Source organism: Hetaerina americana, unplaced genomic scaffold (genome assembly GCF_022747635.1).
Source record: "Hetaerina americana unplaced genomic scaffold, ioHetAmer1.1.p SCAF_53, whole genome shotgun sequence".
Lineage (NCBI taxonomy): Eukaryota > Metazoa > Arthropoda > Insecta > Odonata > Calopterygidae > Hetaerina > Hetaerina americana.
The window spans coordinates 1,604,510-1,620,000 of NW_027287128.1; the positions used below are offsets into that span (position 1 = coordinate 1,604,510).

At 35.8% G+C, this 15,491-nt stretch overlaps 1 protein-coding gene across 1 annotated transcript in view; it reads left to right on the forward strand.

Moving 5' to 3' along the window:
* LOC139694716 (polyamine-transporting ATPase 13A3-like) overlaps window positions 1-15,491 on the forward strand; it is an 86,325-nt gene that overhangs the window by 23,541 nt on the left and 47,293 nt on the right. The window contains exons 10-11 of the mRNA XM_071593216.1: window positions 5,635-5,862; window positions 7,428-7,576. Of these exons, the coding sequence (XP_071449317.1) occupies window positions 5,635-5,862; window positions 7,428-7,576 (377 nt within the window). The remainder of the gene's footprint in view (window positions 1-5,634; window positions 5,863-7,427; window positions 7,577-15,491) is intronic.

Consider the following 15,491-nt stretch of genomic DNA (forward strand, 5'->3'; position numbering starts at 1 on the left):
ATTTCCTTCTTCTCAAATATCCTTCCAGCTTTTAACTGACCCATCTGATCACTTTGGGAACGTACTGAGGTTGAGGTCGTTCCTGTTTGTCCAAGGCGTTGAAATGCTAAGGAAAAAACGCAACAGAAATGAGTAAGGTGGATTTCTTTACTTTAATGGCCATTTTTTTCCTGAAAAAACCAATTAACTTAATTAAACTATTATTGCGATGCTTTTATAAGAGATTTGTAGTAGTTTTATGATATTTTTGATGGTTAATATAAATGCCGAATGTTCATTTTAAGTTTGAAGATCTATCATTATACATGTAATTAAATCATATTTTATTTTTCTTTAAGATGGACGCAGTCTCCTTTGACCGTTAATGCATTCTACAATACACTAAATAATCGCATTAGTGAGTAAATTTTTATCAATAGCATAATATTAGTCATTTTACCATATGAGATCTCCAACCCATAGTCATGAAAAAATCTCATGATGTGGATACATAGCTCGTAGTAATTTTAAATAGTTCCCGTGAGTTGTAACCACTACCCTTTCCTAATAGAATCCGTATTTTCGTCAGAAGTCAATACGGATTAGGATAATACGAATATTCCATTGATAATATATCCAATTTCACCATCTTTTGATCCATCTATTCCGAACTTTAAATCCACATATTATCAATCGCAATGCATACTTTGTATGCGTCCATCGTTTTAGGCACTCAGTGGACGAGACGCCTCCGCTAGAGTAGAAATAGTGGAATGAAGAAAATGGTGCCTGCATCTATTTTTATCACCGCTCCTTGAGCAAATCACTAGTCCAAAAACCCTTTATCTTCAAAACTCTGAAGAGGTCTGTGCTTTTGGAAATGAAACGTATCCACGTGCAAAAAACGCTAGATCCTCAATGCGCAGTGAATAGCTTAAGTGATTAGAATCATCATCATCAGTATTTCAATCTTAAGTATAGCTTGCTGCAGTCCTCTTCTCTTCTCTTTTCAACTCCATCACCCCCTCATGCATATTTTCTATTTTACGCCCATCTTAACTTGTCCCATGCACTTATCTCCTGGTCTCCCTCAAGAGATTTTTTCTTCAATTTTGGATTATTCAATGTTTCTAACCAATATACTATTCCTCAAAGTCTGCTATGCAACAATACATCTAGTTTTTCCTGACCGTCGAGTTCTCCATATAGTCCTTACCTCTTCCGCTATTCCATATACTTCTTCAATTTGTCCGCCCATTCAATCCTCAGCATTTTCCTCCAGTGCTATATTTCAGAGGCTTCTTTCCTTCGCTCTTCCACTCCTCTAATCCCCCATGCCTCTGATCCGTAGAGTTCCATGCTCCATACGAACGTTTTGACGACCTACTTCCTTGTTTGTGACGCCTTCCTTCTTTTAGCATAGTATTTCCCTCCCTTTCATGAAAGCATTCTCAGCTTGAGCTATTCTTCCCTTGATGTCGGTCCAACTTTCTTCATTCCACGTTGTCCTGCTACACAGACAGGATTCCACTTCCTTTAGTTTCACTCCTCAAATCGTGATACCTGCCTTCAGCTTCTTCTACTTCTATTATCTCTCTCTTACACTCAAAGATTTTAGTTTTCTCCGTGTAGATGCTCATTTTATAATCCCAGTTATTGTTCCCTATCATTAAGAACTGCTTGCAGGTCCTCTCTCGTTTCTGCTAGCACTTCGATGTCATCAGCGAACAGAAATACGTTCATTTATTCGCCATTCACATTGACACCTTTGATATCCATTTTATGTGTATCCTTTGTTGCTTCTTCTCGATATACGTCGAATAGTGATGGCGAGGGGGTGCATCTTAATCTTAATCCTTTGCTTATTTTAACTTTTATTTACCATCTGTTTTTTCTTTACGCGGTTTGTTGCCTAATTCTCGTAGAGACAATGGCTTATTCTCTTGTCATTGTAACATCCCAAGCGGTTTTAGTATCTTGCAAAAATTTTTCCAATCAAAGTCCAATTCCACGGATGTCACTCATAATGGCTCGCTAACGTGTATCATTTGAGTAGAGACAGCACCAAAAACCACAGTGTTGGCTTTCCTCTGCAGCTATAGACTATTTTGGAGCGTATTTCTGACTCTTCACATGATTAATGAAACTTAAAAACTCTCGCACCATTTTTGACTATTTGTAATTAATTTCCCCAATCAATCCTTTTTCTTAATGCAGCTTACTGGCGGAACTGTGGTGCATATCGTTGTAGTCACCTTACCCTTGGACAACCATTAAAATGAAACCAGGCTTGATTTTGTGCAATCGTTCCAAATTGTGGAAACAAATACTCCTCAAGTCTTTTTCCAGACGCTTTTATCATGGTTTAGATGGCTTAATGTCATTGAGTTATCTTGACATTTCTCCATTCATTCTCCATTAGCATTCAGGATGGATAGAAAAGTGGCGTTCATCAATATTTTTACATTCAGAACAGAATCTAATGGGTCCTGTGTCCTTGAGACTCAACCTCTACCACAACACAATTCAAAACTGACTGATTCCTGTTCCTCTGTGGCATGAAGGATAAAAACTTCTGCGACCATAACATTAAATGCAGTATGATTAACCAAATTTAGTGAACCATTTTGTGATTGTAATGACAATTTATAGGTAAATTAAAATATAAGCAAGCCAACCTTTCACCGGATGCCCGTAATTCAGACCGTAACTTCTGTCCACCTAGAGCAGCCTTATGACACGCACGGAAAACGGGAATTGAGTCCTTTATGGAGTCAGTTTGATTTTTTCCGCGATACAAATAACTGTAAGTAAATATGGTACGCTATACCCTTTGCAATTCTCTCTTATCACAGCCTTCCCGGTTGGGATAATGAATAGGCCATTCTTCTCAGGCGAAGACGTCAAGTAAGTTTGAACTTAATTTTTCCTCTTTTAATCACGTTCAAAATATTCAAGTAATAAAATGGTTATGCCTTAAATTAAATAAGTAATTATTACCATTAAATTACAGGGCACTCGACTATGGACGAATTGGAACTATAATAGGCCACGAGATTACACACGGATTTGACAGCCAGGGTAAATTTTACGTAGCTATAAATGTACTTATAACATCACATACTTCGCTTCGCCGTTCTAATTAAGCCTTTCCATGTGCTTTCTTGATTCATGAGTTTTTATTTGAGACAAAGCATTTTCATGTTCAGTTGCAAAAAATCAAAACAGATATTTCATAAATATATTATTATATCATGTGCTTAAAAATTTTTTACATTTAAAATATTATGATGTCTAGATGGAAGGAAAGAGCTTTAGTTGTTAGCATTATGCAGTATCCTACACTAATTTGCAAATATTATTTCCATAATAATAAGATGTTTGTTTCTGTACTATAAGAAGGCTAAACATTGTTTGGAGCATATTGATAATAAATAAAATCAAATAGATACAAATCTCTGTATTAATTAATTAAAAGCCTAACACATATTTTAATCTTTACGCAGGCCGTAAGTTTGACAAAGAGGGAACATTCGTCAACTGGTGGTCAAAAAATGTATCAGAAAGATATCAAGCTAAGGCGCAGTGCTTCATTGATCAGTACAACAACTACACGGATCCAGACACAAATATGCAGGTTCGTCTCTGCCTAGACACCGCGATATACCTCCACGTTTGCTATATTAAGAAATATTTCTTCTTTCTTTCGCGACTCGCGTTTTCTGCTGTCACTGACTAACGAAAATTCCTTTCCGTATTTGCAATAAGATAAAAATATACTATCCCACTTGTAAGCTACCAGAGAATTTGTTCTAAAAAGTAAATCAGATTAAAGGCCACGTTCAAAATTAATTTACTTTTCAATCCCACCTGATTCAATTCGATTTTCATAACTTATAATAATACACGAATTGTCATTTCACTGCATCAAATGTTTAAATATGAGGTGAGGTTCTTCAAGCTTAACGTAGCTCCTGGCTCTCGTAATGTACAAAATTGTTGCTAAAATTGATTATGAACTTTACTAATGCACAATACTTTGGGCCCCATTCTGACTATGTTTACCATAGGTATTGCGCACACGTTTTAACCCTTTACATAATGGGCGAGGGCAAATGTATTTCATGCAATGAAATCAAGTTACAAAAAATATCACCGTATAGGTGCATTTAATTGCTGATACAAGGGGCCTTAGACGTAATAATTCACCAGCTAGGCTCGTGAATTAAGTCTACATATGTTCAGGGGCAATCAGGACAGAATGGAGTGGAACACTCGATTGTAAACTATTTATTTCAACACAAGTTTCCACCTGGCATGTCATCACGTTGCAGGTTGAACTGATTTACGTACCCAGATATTAATGTAACCACCATTATGCCTAAAAGATTTGTAAAATGGTCATAAATCACTACTGATTGAAGTATTAGAAGTTCAAGTAACTCATGACATGGCAATATTAAGCCGAACCTTCAAATCTAATGCTTTTTTATTTTTACTTTCCCCATAATTTATAAAGAAAACAAAATTTCGACTTTTGATTTTAGATGAATAAATGTTTTGAGGTCCCCAGAACACGTTTTGACCATTTTCCAAGTATGGCTGTCACAGCTATGTCTGCAGATATATGAAGGGGAAGTCCGACTATTAAAAAAATATTAAGCAAAGCCCACGGAATTTAATATTTATCATTTTTGTAACGAATAGATGTACTGGACTATTTATCGCTGTGACGTCGCCACAAAAAAACTATCAAATGAAGTGGGAGACCTGAAAATTTCACGGACACATCTAATTCCACGCAATACCACCCAAGCCGCCATTGGGGTACCGGCAAATTTTGGCATTAATATGAACTTATATGGATAAAATTTATTTTTTTTATTTAAGCACTTTAATTCTAATGAAATATTTCAATTTCATACTGCTAAATTATTATTATGTTGACGGTATCCGTGCGGAAAACAAGAAGTAAGGTCTATTATTTAATAATTAATTACATCAAATGTATAAAATCATATCACATTATGTTTGTGATACGATTGTACAAGCCATAAGATTTTTCGGTCACCAAATCTTCCCGGGAAATCACAGGCTGGGAAATGAACTGGGTCCCTTACCCTGATCTGTGAATTTCCCTCACCGCATAGAGCGTAGTGCGTATTAGGTGTTCTCTACCCTCATCTATCTAATAAACCTTCGGATTAATTAACGTGGACATGAATATGGTCACCATAGAAACCACATTACCGACGCCGGATCCTTCTTCTTGATTTAGGCGAGTGCCGAATCCAACCGGGAATTAAAAAATATATTTTAAATGCTATGAAATAAATAATAAACTGCAGGAGGATATGATTTCGTGAAAATTCGTTCCCTTTTCCTTGCAAAGGCACATAGAAAGACCATTAATACAATGTACCTGTATAACGCAATTAGTTGCCATCAATTAGTAATGCTCTCCTTATACTTGGCCGTAAAGACAGATAACATGCGGGAAAAGTGTTGTGCTGGCCACATAAAGACTTTTTCTCTCATATGTTCCCCCAAATAGACGGGATCATTCATTCGTCAGTCATTAAGTTTTCACTTGAATCTCAGAGTCCAACCAGGAGAAAAAGCGACAATAAACTGCATTCCTTCTCTTTCTAAAAGGTTGACGGGGTGTTGACTCTAGCGGAAAATATTGCAGACAACGGTGGACTCAGGGAGGCCTACAGGGCATACGGCCACTGGATGAAACGGAAAGCCAAGGAGAAGGCGGTCAAAAAGACGGCATTCACAAGTGATAAATGCTCGTGCGGCTCTGGTGGAACGGAAGCCAGGCTCCCCGGTCTGCAGCATTACACAAATGAGCAACTCTTCTTCCTCGGCTTTGCAACGGTAAGAAAATCTGAGAGCTGATAGTCAATTTAAAATTATACCGCCCAATAAATGAAGCATCATCTCATTTAAAATCGTTTTCTGCTGAAAAAATCCGCGGTACAAATGATTCTACACCCATCCTATGCATCACTTTCATATACACGACCCAGCACTTGACAAATATTTGCGGAGAAATAACGCATTTCAGCACAATTCAACTAAAGTACTCTTAATTGTTACGGAGAATATGGCTATCAATGCATCACTAATTATGGAAATATCCTGCGGAACTAAATTCATTATAATTGCCGAACTCAATTTAATACTTGCAATTATAAAACTGCAAATTCCAGCTCTCTCTTCAATTCCAATGAATCTTTATGCTTTCACAGAAATTAGCCTGAACCTAAGTATTTCGAAGAACTCTAGTTAATGATGGCTTGAATGTTCTCTAGTGCAAGTATACAAGAATCTAATATGGACATCACGAGGGAATATTTTGTTTCAACCGTTTATTATAAGTTCTACGATATATTGTTAAAAATTCTTTCACCTTCGAAATGTGAAACCTGACTAATCTTTAGAGTTTCATTTAAAAAATCAAATCGGGCGATATAATTTGACATGTTAATTTCATTAAACAAAAGGAACCTAAAGATGAATCCCCTGTAAAGTTGCAAAACGTATTTGCGATATGTGAAAACAAGAATTTTTATACGCCATAATTTACCAAAGAAAAAACCGCGTCCAAAACCAGGATCCAACTCGCTATTAGATTACCTCCTACCGCAAAAAAGTTAACAAAAGTTAAACGAGTGATCGCAATGAGCAATGGTTAATTTAAACAGTGCGGTGTGATGTGTCCTCTTCGAGATAAGTACATGTATATCTCATCTGGATTTTCATCAGCCATGAATTTGCGCCGAAGTGCATTTTCATCTGTTCTTACAGCCTTCTTAGCAGGGTGTTGATACTGTCGAGGTTACATTCAAATGAGGACCATAATCGTAATTAAGTTTCATCTGAACCTTTCATATTTTCGGAAAAGGCAGTGAATGAGAATGAAGTAAAGTTATCGTGTCAATTCCTTGCTAATTGCAGGGGAAAAAATTAAATTTCTCGTACGATGGAAAAATAAAATATATTTGATTGAATGTTTTAAGGCATATTCCTAAAATAATATTTTAAAAACGTTGAAGCAACTGCTAAATTGATTCACATAAATGCCTTAATGATATACTATATATACTTGTATAATCATGTAAAACTGTATATTAAACCTTTTAGCCTATATGGTTTATATCGTAATAATACCCCTTTTTCTTAGTTAAGCTTAAATTATAAGTATTACTATAGGTTCACCTTTCAAAGAATAAAAGCATTGGGCAATATTCGTCTCGCTTCAATAGTCTATTAACTTAGTACTAACTTAACAGTCATTTTCTTCCAGTTGGTGCATTGAATGTTTTTTTAATTGATTTCTTACCTATTTCAGTTCAATTTATTTCAAATGCATTTCATTTAAAATAAGTTTAAGCACTTTTCGCACGGACAGTAACATATTGCTTTTTCTTTATTTTAAGAATTGGTGCAACGTCAGAGGGCCGGGACAATCTAAGAATGACAACCACGCGCCGAACAATGTTCGAGTTTTGGCGTCTTTGTCCAACATGATCGAATTCGCAGACGCATGGTCCTGCCCTAAGGGGAGTTCCATGAACCCAGAAAAGAAGTGTGTACTATGGTAGAGAGGTGTTTGAATTATTTAAATAATCAGGGTCCAGTTCCCGATGGCGTTTTTCTACTCTTAAGCGAGTTCGTTAACGAAAGGTGAACTAATAAATTTCACTATGTATATTAAAGTAAAGCAAAAAATGAATTGAAAATAAAGCAATAGAATTTTCAATTTCCACATTTTATCTCATGAAGTCGCACGGATACCAATTTTTCTTTCATTTGATCAACTATGTGGAAAGAAAGAAATCTATCGGTAAACTTTTTACCTGGGATAGATAACGATTGAGAATGAGTGACTCTGCCCAAAAAATTATCTTTGCAAAATAGTGTCATATGATCTCTACTGCATCAAGATAGTTACAAGAGCAGTAAAATTTAATCAACATTTAGAATGACTGCACTATGGCATATTTGATGAATATTTTAAACCACACCTTTTGTTGCCTCGTGAAAATTCGCCACAGTTTTATTAAATTATGAATTACATTTGGAAAAGTTACTTTGTACATAAAATTTTGTAAATAAATCATTTTTAATATATAATAAAGGAGATTGATTTCATTTGTTTTATAGCATTTCATCATCATTACACTTCTTTTATCAATCTATATAACTATTTCTACATGAAACATTAAAATTTTACTATCTTAGTCTATGTTTATGCTAGACGAGACAGTATGGTTGATGGCTTAATATTATACGATGAGTCAAAAGAAACTGTTAATGCTATTTGAAATATATCTGCTGCAAAACAGAATACCGAAGAACTATAACGAAAAGTAACAACTACTTTGACTGCAGACCATTACCTTAGCTTTGGACTGTAATTTTGAGGTTTTACTTTTTCGACCCCTTCTTTGTTATTTGCCAGTATCCTTGTAAGGTCTTCTGACAGTGTACTTACTACCTTGATCAAAAAGTTCCCGGAATAACCACCGTGTGGCGCTCCCATCGTTCCGATTTGAGTTCTGTTTTTTTTTGTTAAATTGGTACATCTGTTGTTGATATTCCCTTTAAATCTTAGTGTCATAACTTGACATTTGCAAAAGTTACGTAGCCAAGAGTACATCTATCTCTGTGTGTGTTGGCGATTTTTTACAATTGCAGAAATGGATTTAAATTTGCAACAACGAACTTGTATTAAATTTTGCGTAAAAAACGGATTTAGTGGCGCACGGACGTTGGAAATGTTGGAAAAGTGTTTCGGCAACGATTCTCTAAAAAAAACGGTCGTTTACCAGTGGCACGAGCGGTTCAGAAGTGGTCGTGAGTCAATCGAAGATGATGAACGCAGTGGCAGACCATCGACATCGAAAGTCGGTGAAAAAATTGATCAAGTAAAAGAAATGTTGGTCAATAACCGCAAATTAACCACCAGAGAAATAGCGGAGGACTTGAACATTGCCTATGGATCCGCCCAAGACATTGTGGTTAATGATTTGGGTTTCCGTCGTGTAGCAGCAAAGTTGGTGCCAAAAGACCTCAATTTCATGCAAAAAAGAGACCGTGTTGACGTCGCAAAAGACATGATTTGCGAGGCTGAATCCGATCCCACATTCATCAAAAGGATCATTACTGGAGACGAGACGTGGGTTTATGAGTACGACACGCAATCCAGACATCAGGCAAGTGAATGGCGTTCACCAAATGAGCCGAGACCAAAAAAACCACGTCGTTTTCAGTCAAAAAAGAAGGCAATGCTGACGGTTTTCATGGATTACAACGGTGTAGTGCATCATGAATTTTTGCCAGAAGGCCAGACAGTAAACAAAGAGTATTATTTGGGCGTTATGAGACGTTTGCGTGAAGCAATTCGCCGAAAGAGACCAGAAATGTGGGCAGAAAACTCGTGGATTTTGCACCATGATAACGCACCGTCGCACAGTGCTATCATTATTCGTAATTTTTTGACGAAAAATGCAACAAATACCATCCAACAGCCACCGAATTCACCTGATTTGGCTCCCTGTGACTTCTTTCTGTTCAATCGAGTTAAAAAACCATTACGGGGAACGCGTTTTAGCAGCCGAGAGGAAGTAATGGAAAAATCGCAGGAAGCACTGATGGACATACCGAAAACCGAATATAAAAAATGTTTCGAGGATTGGATCAAGCGCTGGCATAAGTGTGTTGCAGTCGATGGGGATTACTTTGAAGGGGACAATATAGATTTAGATGAATAAACTTGTATTTTTAATTTTCTGAATAAATTCCGGGAAATTTTTGATCAAGGTAGTATGTCTGCCGCGAATAATTTCTCCATAAATTCGTACAAAACCTCTTAACATTTATTTTATATTTATCTATTAATAATTAGAAAGAGCATATAATAATTAATAAAAAGTTTATTAATTAATAACTAAAAAAGAAGATTCATAAGCAAAAATATTACGGTTCAGAATTGGTTAATATTGTGGAGAAGAATCCACAACAGAATCTTGTCGAAAGAGAAAAAAGAGTCAGTTTTTCCCTTTTAAGTTATGAGCTGCGGATGCTCTTCCTGAAAGTTTTCCTGAGATATGAGTCCTTACTTTCAACCAAAAGAAACTTCATCGGTTTCTGCAGTTGTAATGCAAAGGCTGACATTGGCAAGGACATAATGAAACTATTAACAGGCAAATCGCAAAATAGGGTTTCCAAAGTGGCTATTTTTTAATAGTCAATTGCTATGAGGATTTTTAAATTTACATTTTTATGGAAACGGTCCAATATTTTAATGATTTGCCATGCCACTCGAAAAATATTTATTACGCTCTCGATATTTACACTTAAGATGTGAAAATGGCTGAAATATATATTCTATATATGTCTTCAACAAAAGAAAAGCTATTTGTTTCATTGCCGTCAGAATGTGATTTCCGCTGTGCATACAGATAAATTCAGCCGCACTGTTCTCAATTTGAACTTATTCCCATGTGATTCTCTCTTCTAAAGCTGTTCTAAACATGGACAATAGGTAGGATTTGATCCTATCCATGAGTTAAGTTGCAGTGCTATAAACATTACTTGTCACCAAAATCTTCTCTAGTACACTGTTTGCGTAAATTTTAATACTAATGCTGACGTTAGTTAATAGTTTCTCTTGTAGTCACATAAAGGATAAGATACAATTGTATCATCCATAGATAAAGGGGTGTGAATGACCTTAGTTGAAATCTCACCCAAGTAATTTCCTGGAGCTTTGAATTGAGAGGACTAGTTGAGGCTAATTATTTTAAATGTCATTATTTCCCAGCAGAAGCTTATCGGTGGGGGTAAAACTCTGACGTTACGTAGGGTGAATAGAGAAAATCCCTGGATTAAACTATCAACTTTCGAATGCTTTGTTCTAATTAACAAAATTTCCAACGATTTCGTCTGAGACAATCAAGATGTCGAAAAATCCATAATTCGGATGTGAATTTATCTTATCTCAGAATTAAACATTCTTGGAAATCAATTGATTCGGATCACTGATTACCTGTTCTATGACGGATGAAAAATGAAAAATATTTTTGTTGCTATGAGTTACCGTGGTTCCTTAACACTAATTTAGGTTATCAGAATTAGGTTACATTTAAGGATATCGTAACCTTCTATACATACGTTAAAATTCAACGTTCATACAAATCTAATCTTACACTTCTATCAATTATATGAGACATGCCATTTTGTTGCTAAGTGAAATTTGGCTTTCAATAGGTGATGTTTAGTGGAGATAACTGCTAAATATCACCTTTCAAGATATACCAAACCTTTTATCTTACTACACGTAAACCAAAAACTATCAACAACCGACTAAAACTACGTGTCGCCAAGCACTGATTTCTCCATAAACGTCCGTATCCAATTCGCTCACACTCCATGTGTTACGCCATGAGAGGCTCTATGCAGGCATGCTTGTCAATTATTAGCATCCAGAGTATACTTCACCCTATTTACTTCAATTAAAGTTTCCTGCTGTGAGGCCAAAACTTGCATTACTTATTATATCTTTCTTTAGTAATCATGTCCTTTCTTGAGTTTTCTTTACACCATGGTGCTTTGCGGTCTTATTTGAATAGCTATCGTTTATTTTTTTACTTCCCTGTAATATACTCGTATAATCCATTTTCCCAGAAAAATGTATGAATCTCTAAGGCACGCTCATTTTCAGCTATAATGGTCATTTTGTGCCATCCGGAATCCATTTAAGATTAGTGGCCTAATGCAAGTATATCCCTGCTACTAAGTGGCGTTTTATTCGTCGGGGAAATCATTTTCTAGCGGCGAAGGCCTATTTCTTAGAAGTTTATACAAGCAAAGACTGATAATAATACTTTCATTTTTCTATGGTATAGCGGATCAGTATACCATATCAGTATACCTGCTCAACATCAGTTTATAAACATATTTGAAACTTGCTTGGGACATTCAATCATGCATCAATCGTCAACCTTCCCTAATTACCTCAAGTATCCACGTAACATGCATCATTTAATCAAACTGTTTTTCTTTCAAACCAAACCAGGAATTTACATTTACGTAACAAATTAGCCAATTTAAACTAAAAATCTTTTCAAGATGAAATAATTTCTCGATTTCAAAATCTTCGGCATGATTTCGCCAAATTGAGTAAATGTGCAAGCGCTAACTTAGGTTTTGAGGGGACAGATAATTTTACTTTAAACAAAATGTGAATAGCAAACTTACGCGTGGATATCCTGGCGAAACAGTTACCGAAGGAATAGTGGATATAATTATTTACTATGAAAGATTATTAATACGTACGCCGATACAGAATACTAATACGGACAATGATCATAACATAGACACCACATCCTCACCTGAAAGTCGATTTTAATGATATTTCCATGCATTGCTCTGTAAATGTAAATAAAAATTTATCACTGAATGCCAAATTATATGAATGAATAAACATGATACTCCAACTCTAGCCTCCGAAGCAGAAGGAAATTTCATTTCTGATTTCACTGCTTCATTGGACAGAGACTCTTTGAAACCCTCAACTGTAATATGAAAAGTATTATCATATGTTTTTGAGGAAACATACAAGGTTAGGTTTTCGATAAGTAGACCGAATGCTCATCCTAACGCCTGAATTATTAGTTTGAAAAAACTTTTTGTATATTTTTCAGGTCTCTTGCATTAGTGATGGTGGTCTATTACAATCTGAACACTTTTTTTTAGTGAGTCAGTAAAACTGCACGTGCTGTTACTGCTAACTGTTAAAATTTTCTCAGTGCAAAAACTACGTGTATTAATTATTAACTAGATTTCTCGATGACTAATTAATTGAGGGATGAAAACAAATTAAAATGACTTTGTCGCCACTTTCGAGTATTTATATAGTTCAATAATCACTTGGCTTACACTTCAAAGACTTACGAGGATGAATGGTCTTATCCACTCGGTGAGTGTTGCCAAGACAATTTGGGCCATATAAGTGGCTAACTGACGTCTATTGAAAAATACACAATTTCAAATGGGCCGTGAGTTTAATATTAATCGCGCTTTCAATGGCAATTGACTCCAAAAAAATGCGTACATCTTTGACAATAAAAATGTAAACTTCGAAATATTCCATCGTGACTTTTATGGTTAATCACAGAGAAACATACATTACACACTCAGTTATAACAATGGCCACAGTATTTTTTGCCAGGAGGCAGCTACAAAGCTCTAATAGTTCTTATCTCTTTTCTGGCTTTATCACAATAGTCCGTTTGTCCTTCTTTCCAGTTTCCTCTTTTGTCCTGCTCTCTCCTTGTTCTCCCCTACCTTTATCTCTTTTTACATTTTTTTCTAATTATCCCGTGTCAATCTTTGCTACCATATCCCTATGATATTTACTATCCTCTTACCTTCCCTCTACAGTAAAGGAACACATTAGTAGTAGACTATCAGCGCGCTTACAACGTGGGCTCGTGAAAGTCCATGACAGATCTTAGTGGCGAAATTCCTGTTGAGAGAGGGAAATTCAAGTAAACACTCTCCATGATGCAACCATTGTGCTCGGACCACCCAAAGATCTGAAGACTAAGTGATTACAAAAATGTAACTAAAAAATGGATGCTTAAAATATCATTTTTCCTCTTTGTAAATGCTCTTCAGTAAAACGAATTGGCTTTATTCAAGAAGGAAATTTATAAATTAAAAACAAGGATATACATTACACTATCATCATATCTTTTTACACCTACACATAAATATTACTCTTTATGAATTTCTATACTTAACTGTCACGCTTGCAAAGGCAATGCAAAGAGTCTAGTGTAGAGGATTGACAACAAGAAAAAGTGGCTAAGATATCGAGTTTGATCCTCTCTCCGATGCTTGAATAGATAGATGCTTTCTTGAATGCGGCCTTATAGCAGTCTTCTATCAAACCTATTGTGAATGATAAAACCTTTGCCTTGCCTTCCGAATTTATCCACTTCAAACTGATTGCACAAAACTCCACGTGTTTCCTATATACCGTTTCCACCGACGGTATTTCATAAATCATTGGACATGCTGACATGGTTCAGAAGAAATTCGCTAACAAAGAACCAAAAATGTGAACTAATATAATTTTTTTTTAATCTATGGTATTGGCTATTTATACAATTCGATGCACACTTGTCAGGCAGGTAGGTGAATATTTATTTTCTAAATTAATCTTTACTTCATTAAAATTCACATGTGTTCACCGGTGTTAAATATGAATGTTTTTTATTAAATTTCACAATAAACTCCTTCAGACTGTGAAACACATGCATTTCAATTGTTACATTAAAGAAGCTGTGTTTATTTTTCACCTTAATATCCCCAAAATCTTAGTTTCAAATGAAAACTGAGCTAAAATGGAAGAACGCAGGAAAAACGCGTTACAACGTGGCAATTCACTCAAAAAGGCAAAAAAAAAATGGGAAAATGAAAGCAAAGGTTCCGTTTTCACCTGCAAGAAAAGCTTCAGCCACAAGCAAATTTGCCTGTTCATCGGAGGTGTACCTCAAACAGGTAAATGATCGACTGCTAGATCTCGTTAGAAATTTCAAGAATCCATTAATAATAATAAATGTTGATGATTATATTTTTAACATTCTAATTAGGTCCAAATACTGAGTGACTTTTGGATGATTGATAAAAAATTAATGCTGAGTCTTCAGTGCTTCTGGTCGGCATATCTACATTTATTCTATCCTATTCTTCCCTTGGATATCGTAACCGAAGTAGCAGGTGAGGGACTCGTGAGGGAAATCCAAGCGGCCATGAATAACAGCCCATGCGACAAAGAAGAACTAGATTGGTCTCACCTGGAGAAACAAGAGATTAGTTATGAAAATAATAAATGGGACAATTGTAGGGAATATTCCGCGAGGAACACCAAGAGACAAAAATAGGGCAAATAAGAAGGATGAAAAACAGAGACGCTATCAGGGGGCAGGGGACTTTACACTCAATAAAAAAGAATGGAGATCAGCGAATGAATCTTAGGATGGCAATACTAATGATGCTGTCTTCTGTCATCCAAATTCCGATGATCCTTAAACCACATAATGAACAAAGTTGCTGTCAGCCTTCTTTTATAATCATCTTCATTCCCCCTAACCTCCTTTCCTTGTTATTTTCATCCTTGTTCACGACTTCTTCGATCTTTTTTCAGGGCATATCTCCACCAATCTTTTCATTACCAAAGTTAATCAGTTGGAATCAATAATTTCACAAATTTTAAGTATTATTCGTTTCAATGCTGCGTCACAGAAAATGATATTTCCAATGTCTGGAAATGAGTTCATGTTAACTTGACCCTCATGCATAGGACATTCTATATGCCTTCCAGAGTGGGCATGTCATTTCATTTTTCTGGGCAGGAGTTTTTAGAAGGGAACGCTGGACATCGAAGGTTTATGGGGGCAAAGAACAACCTAGCTGTAGGAGTCAATGCA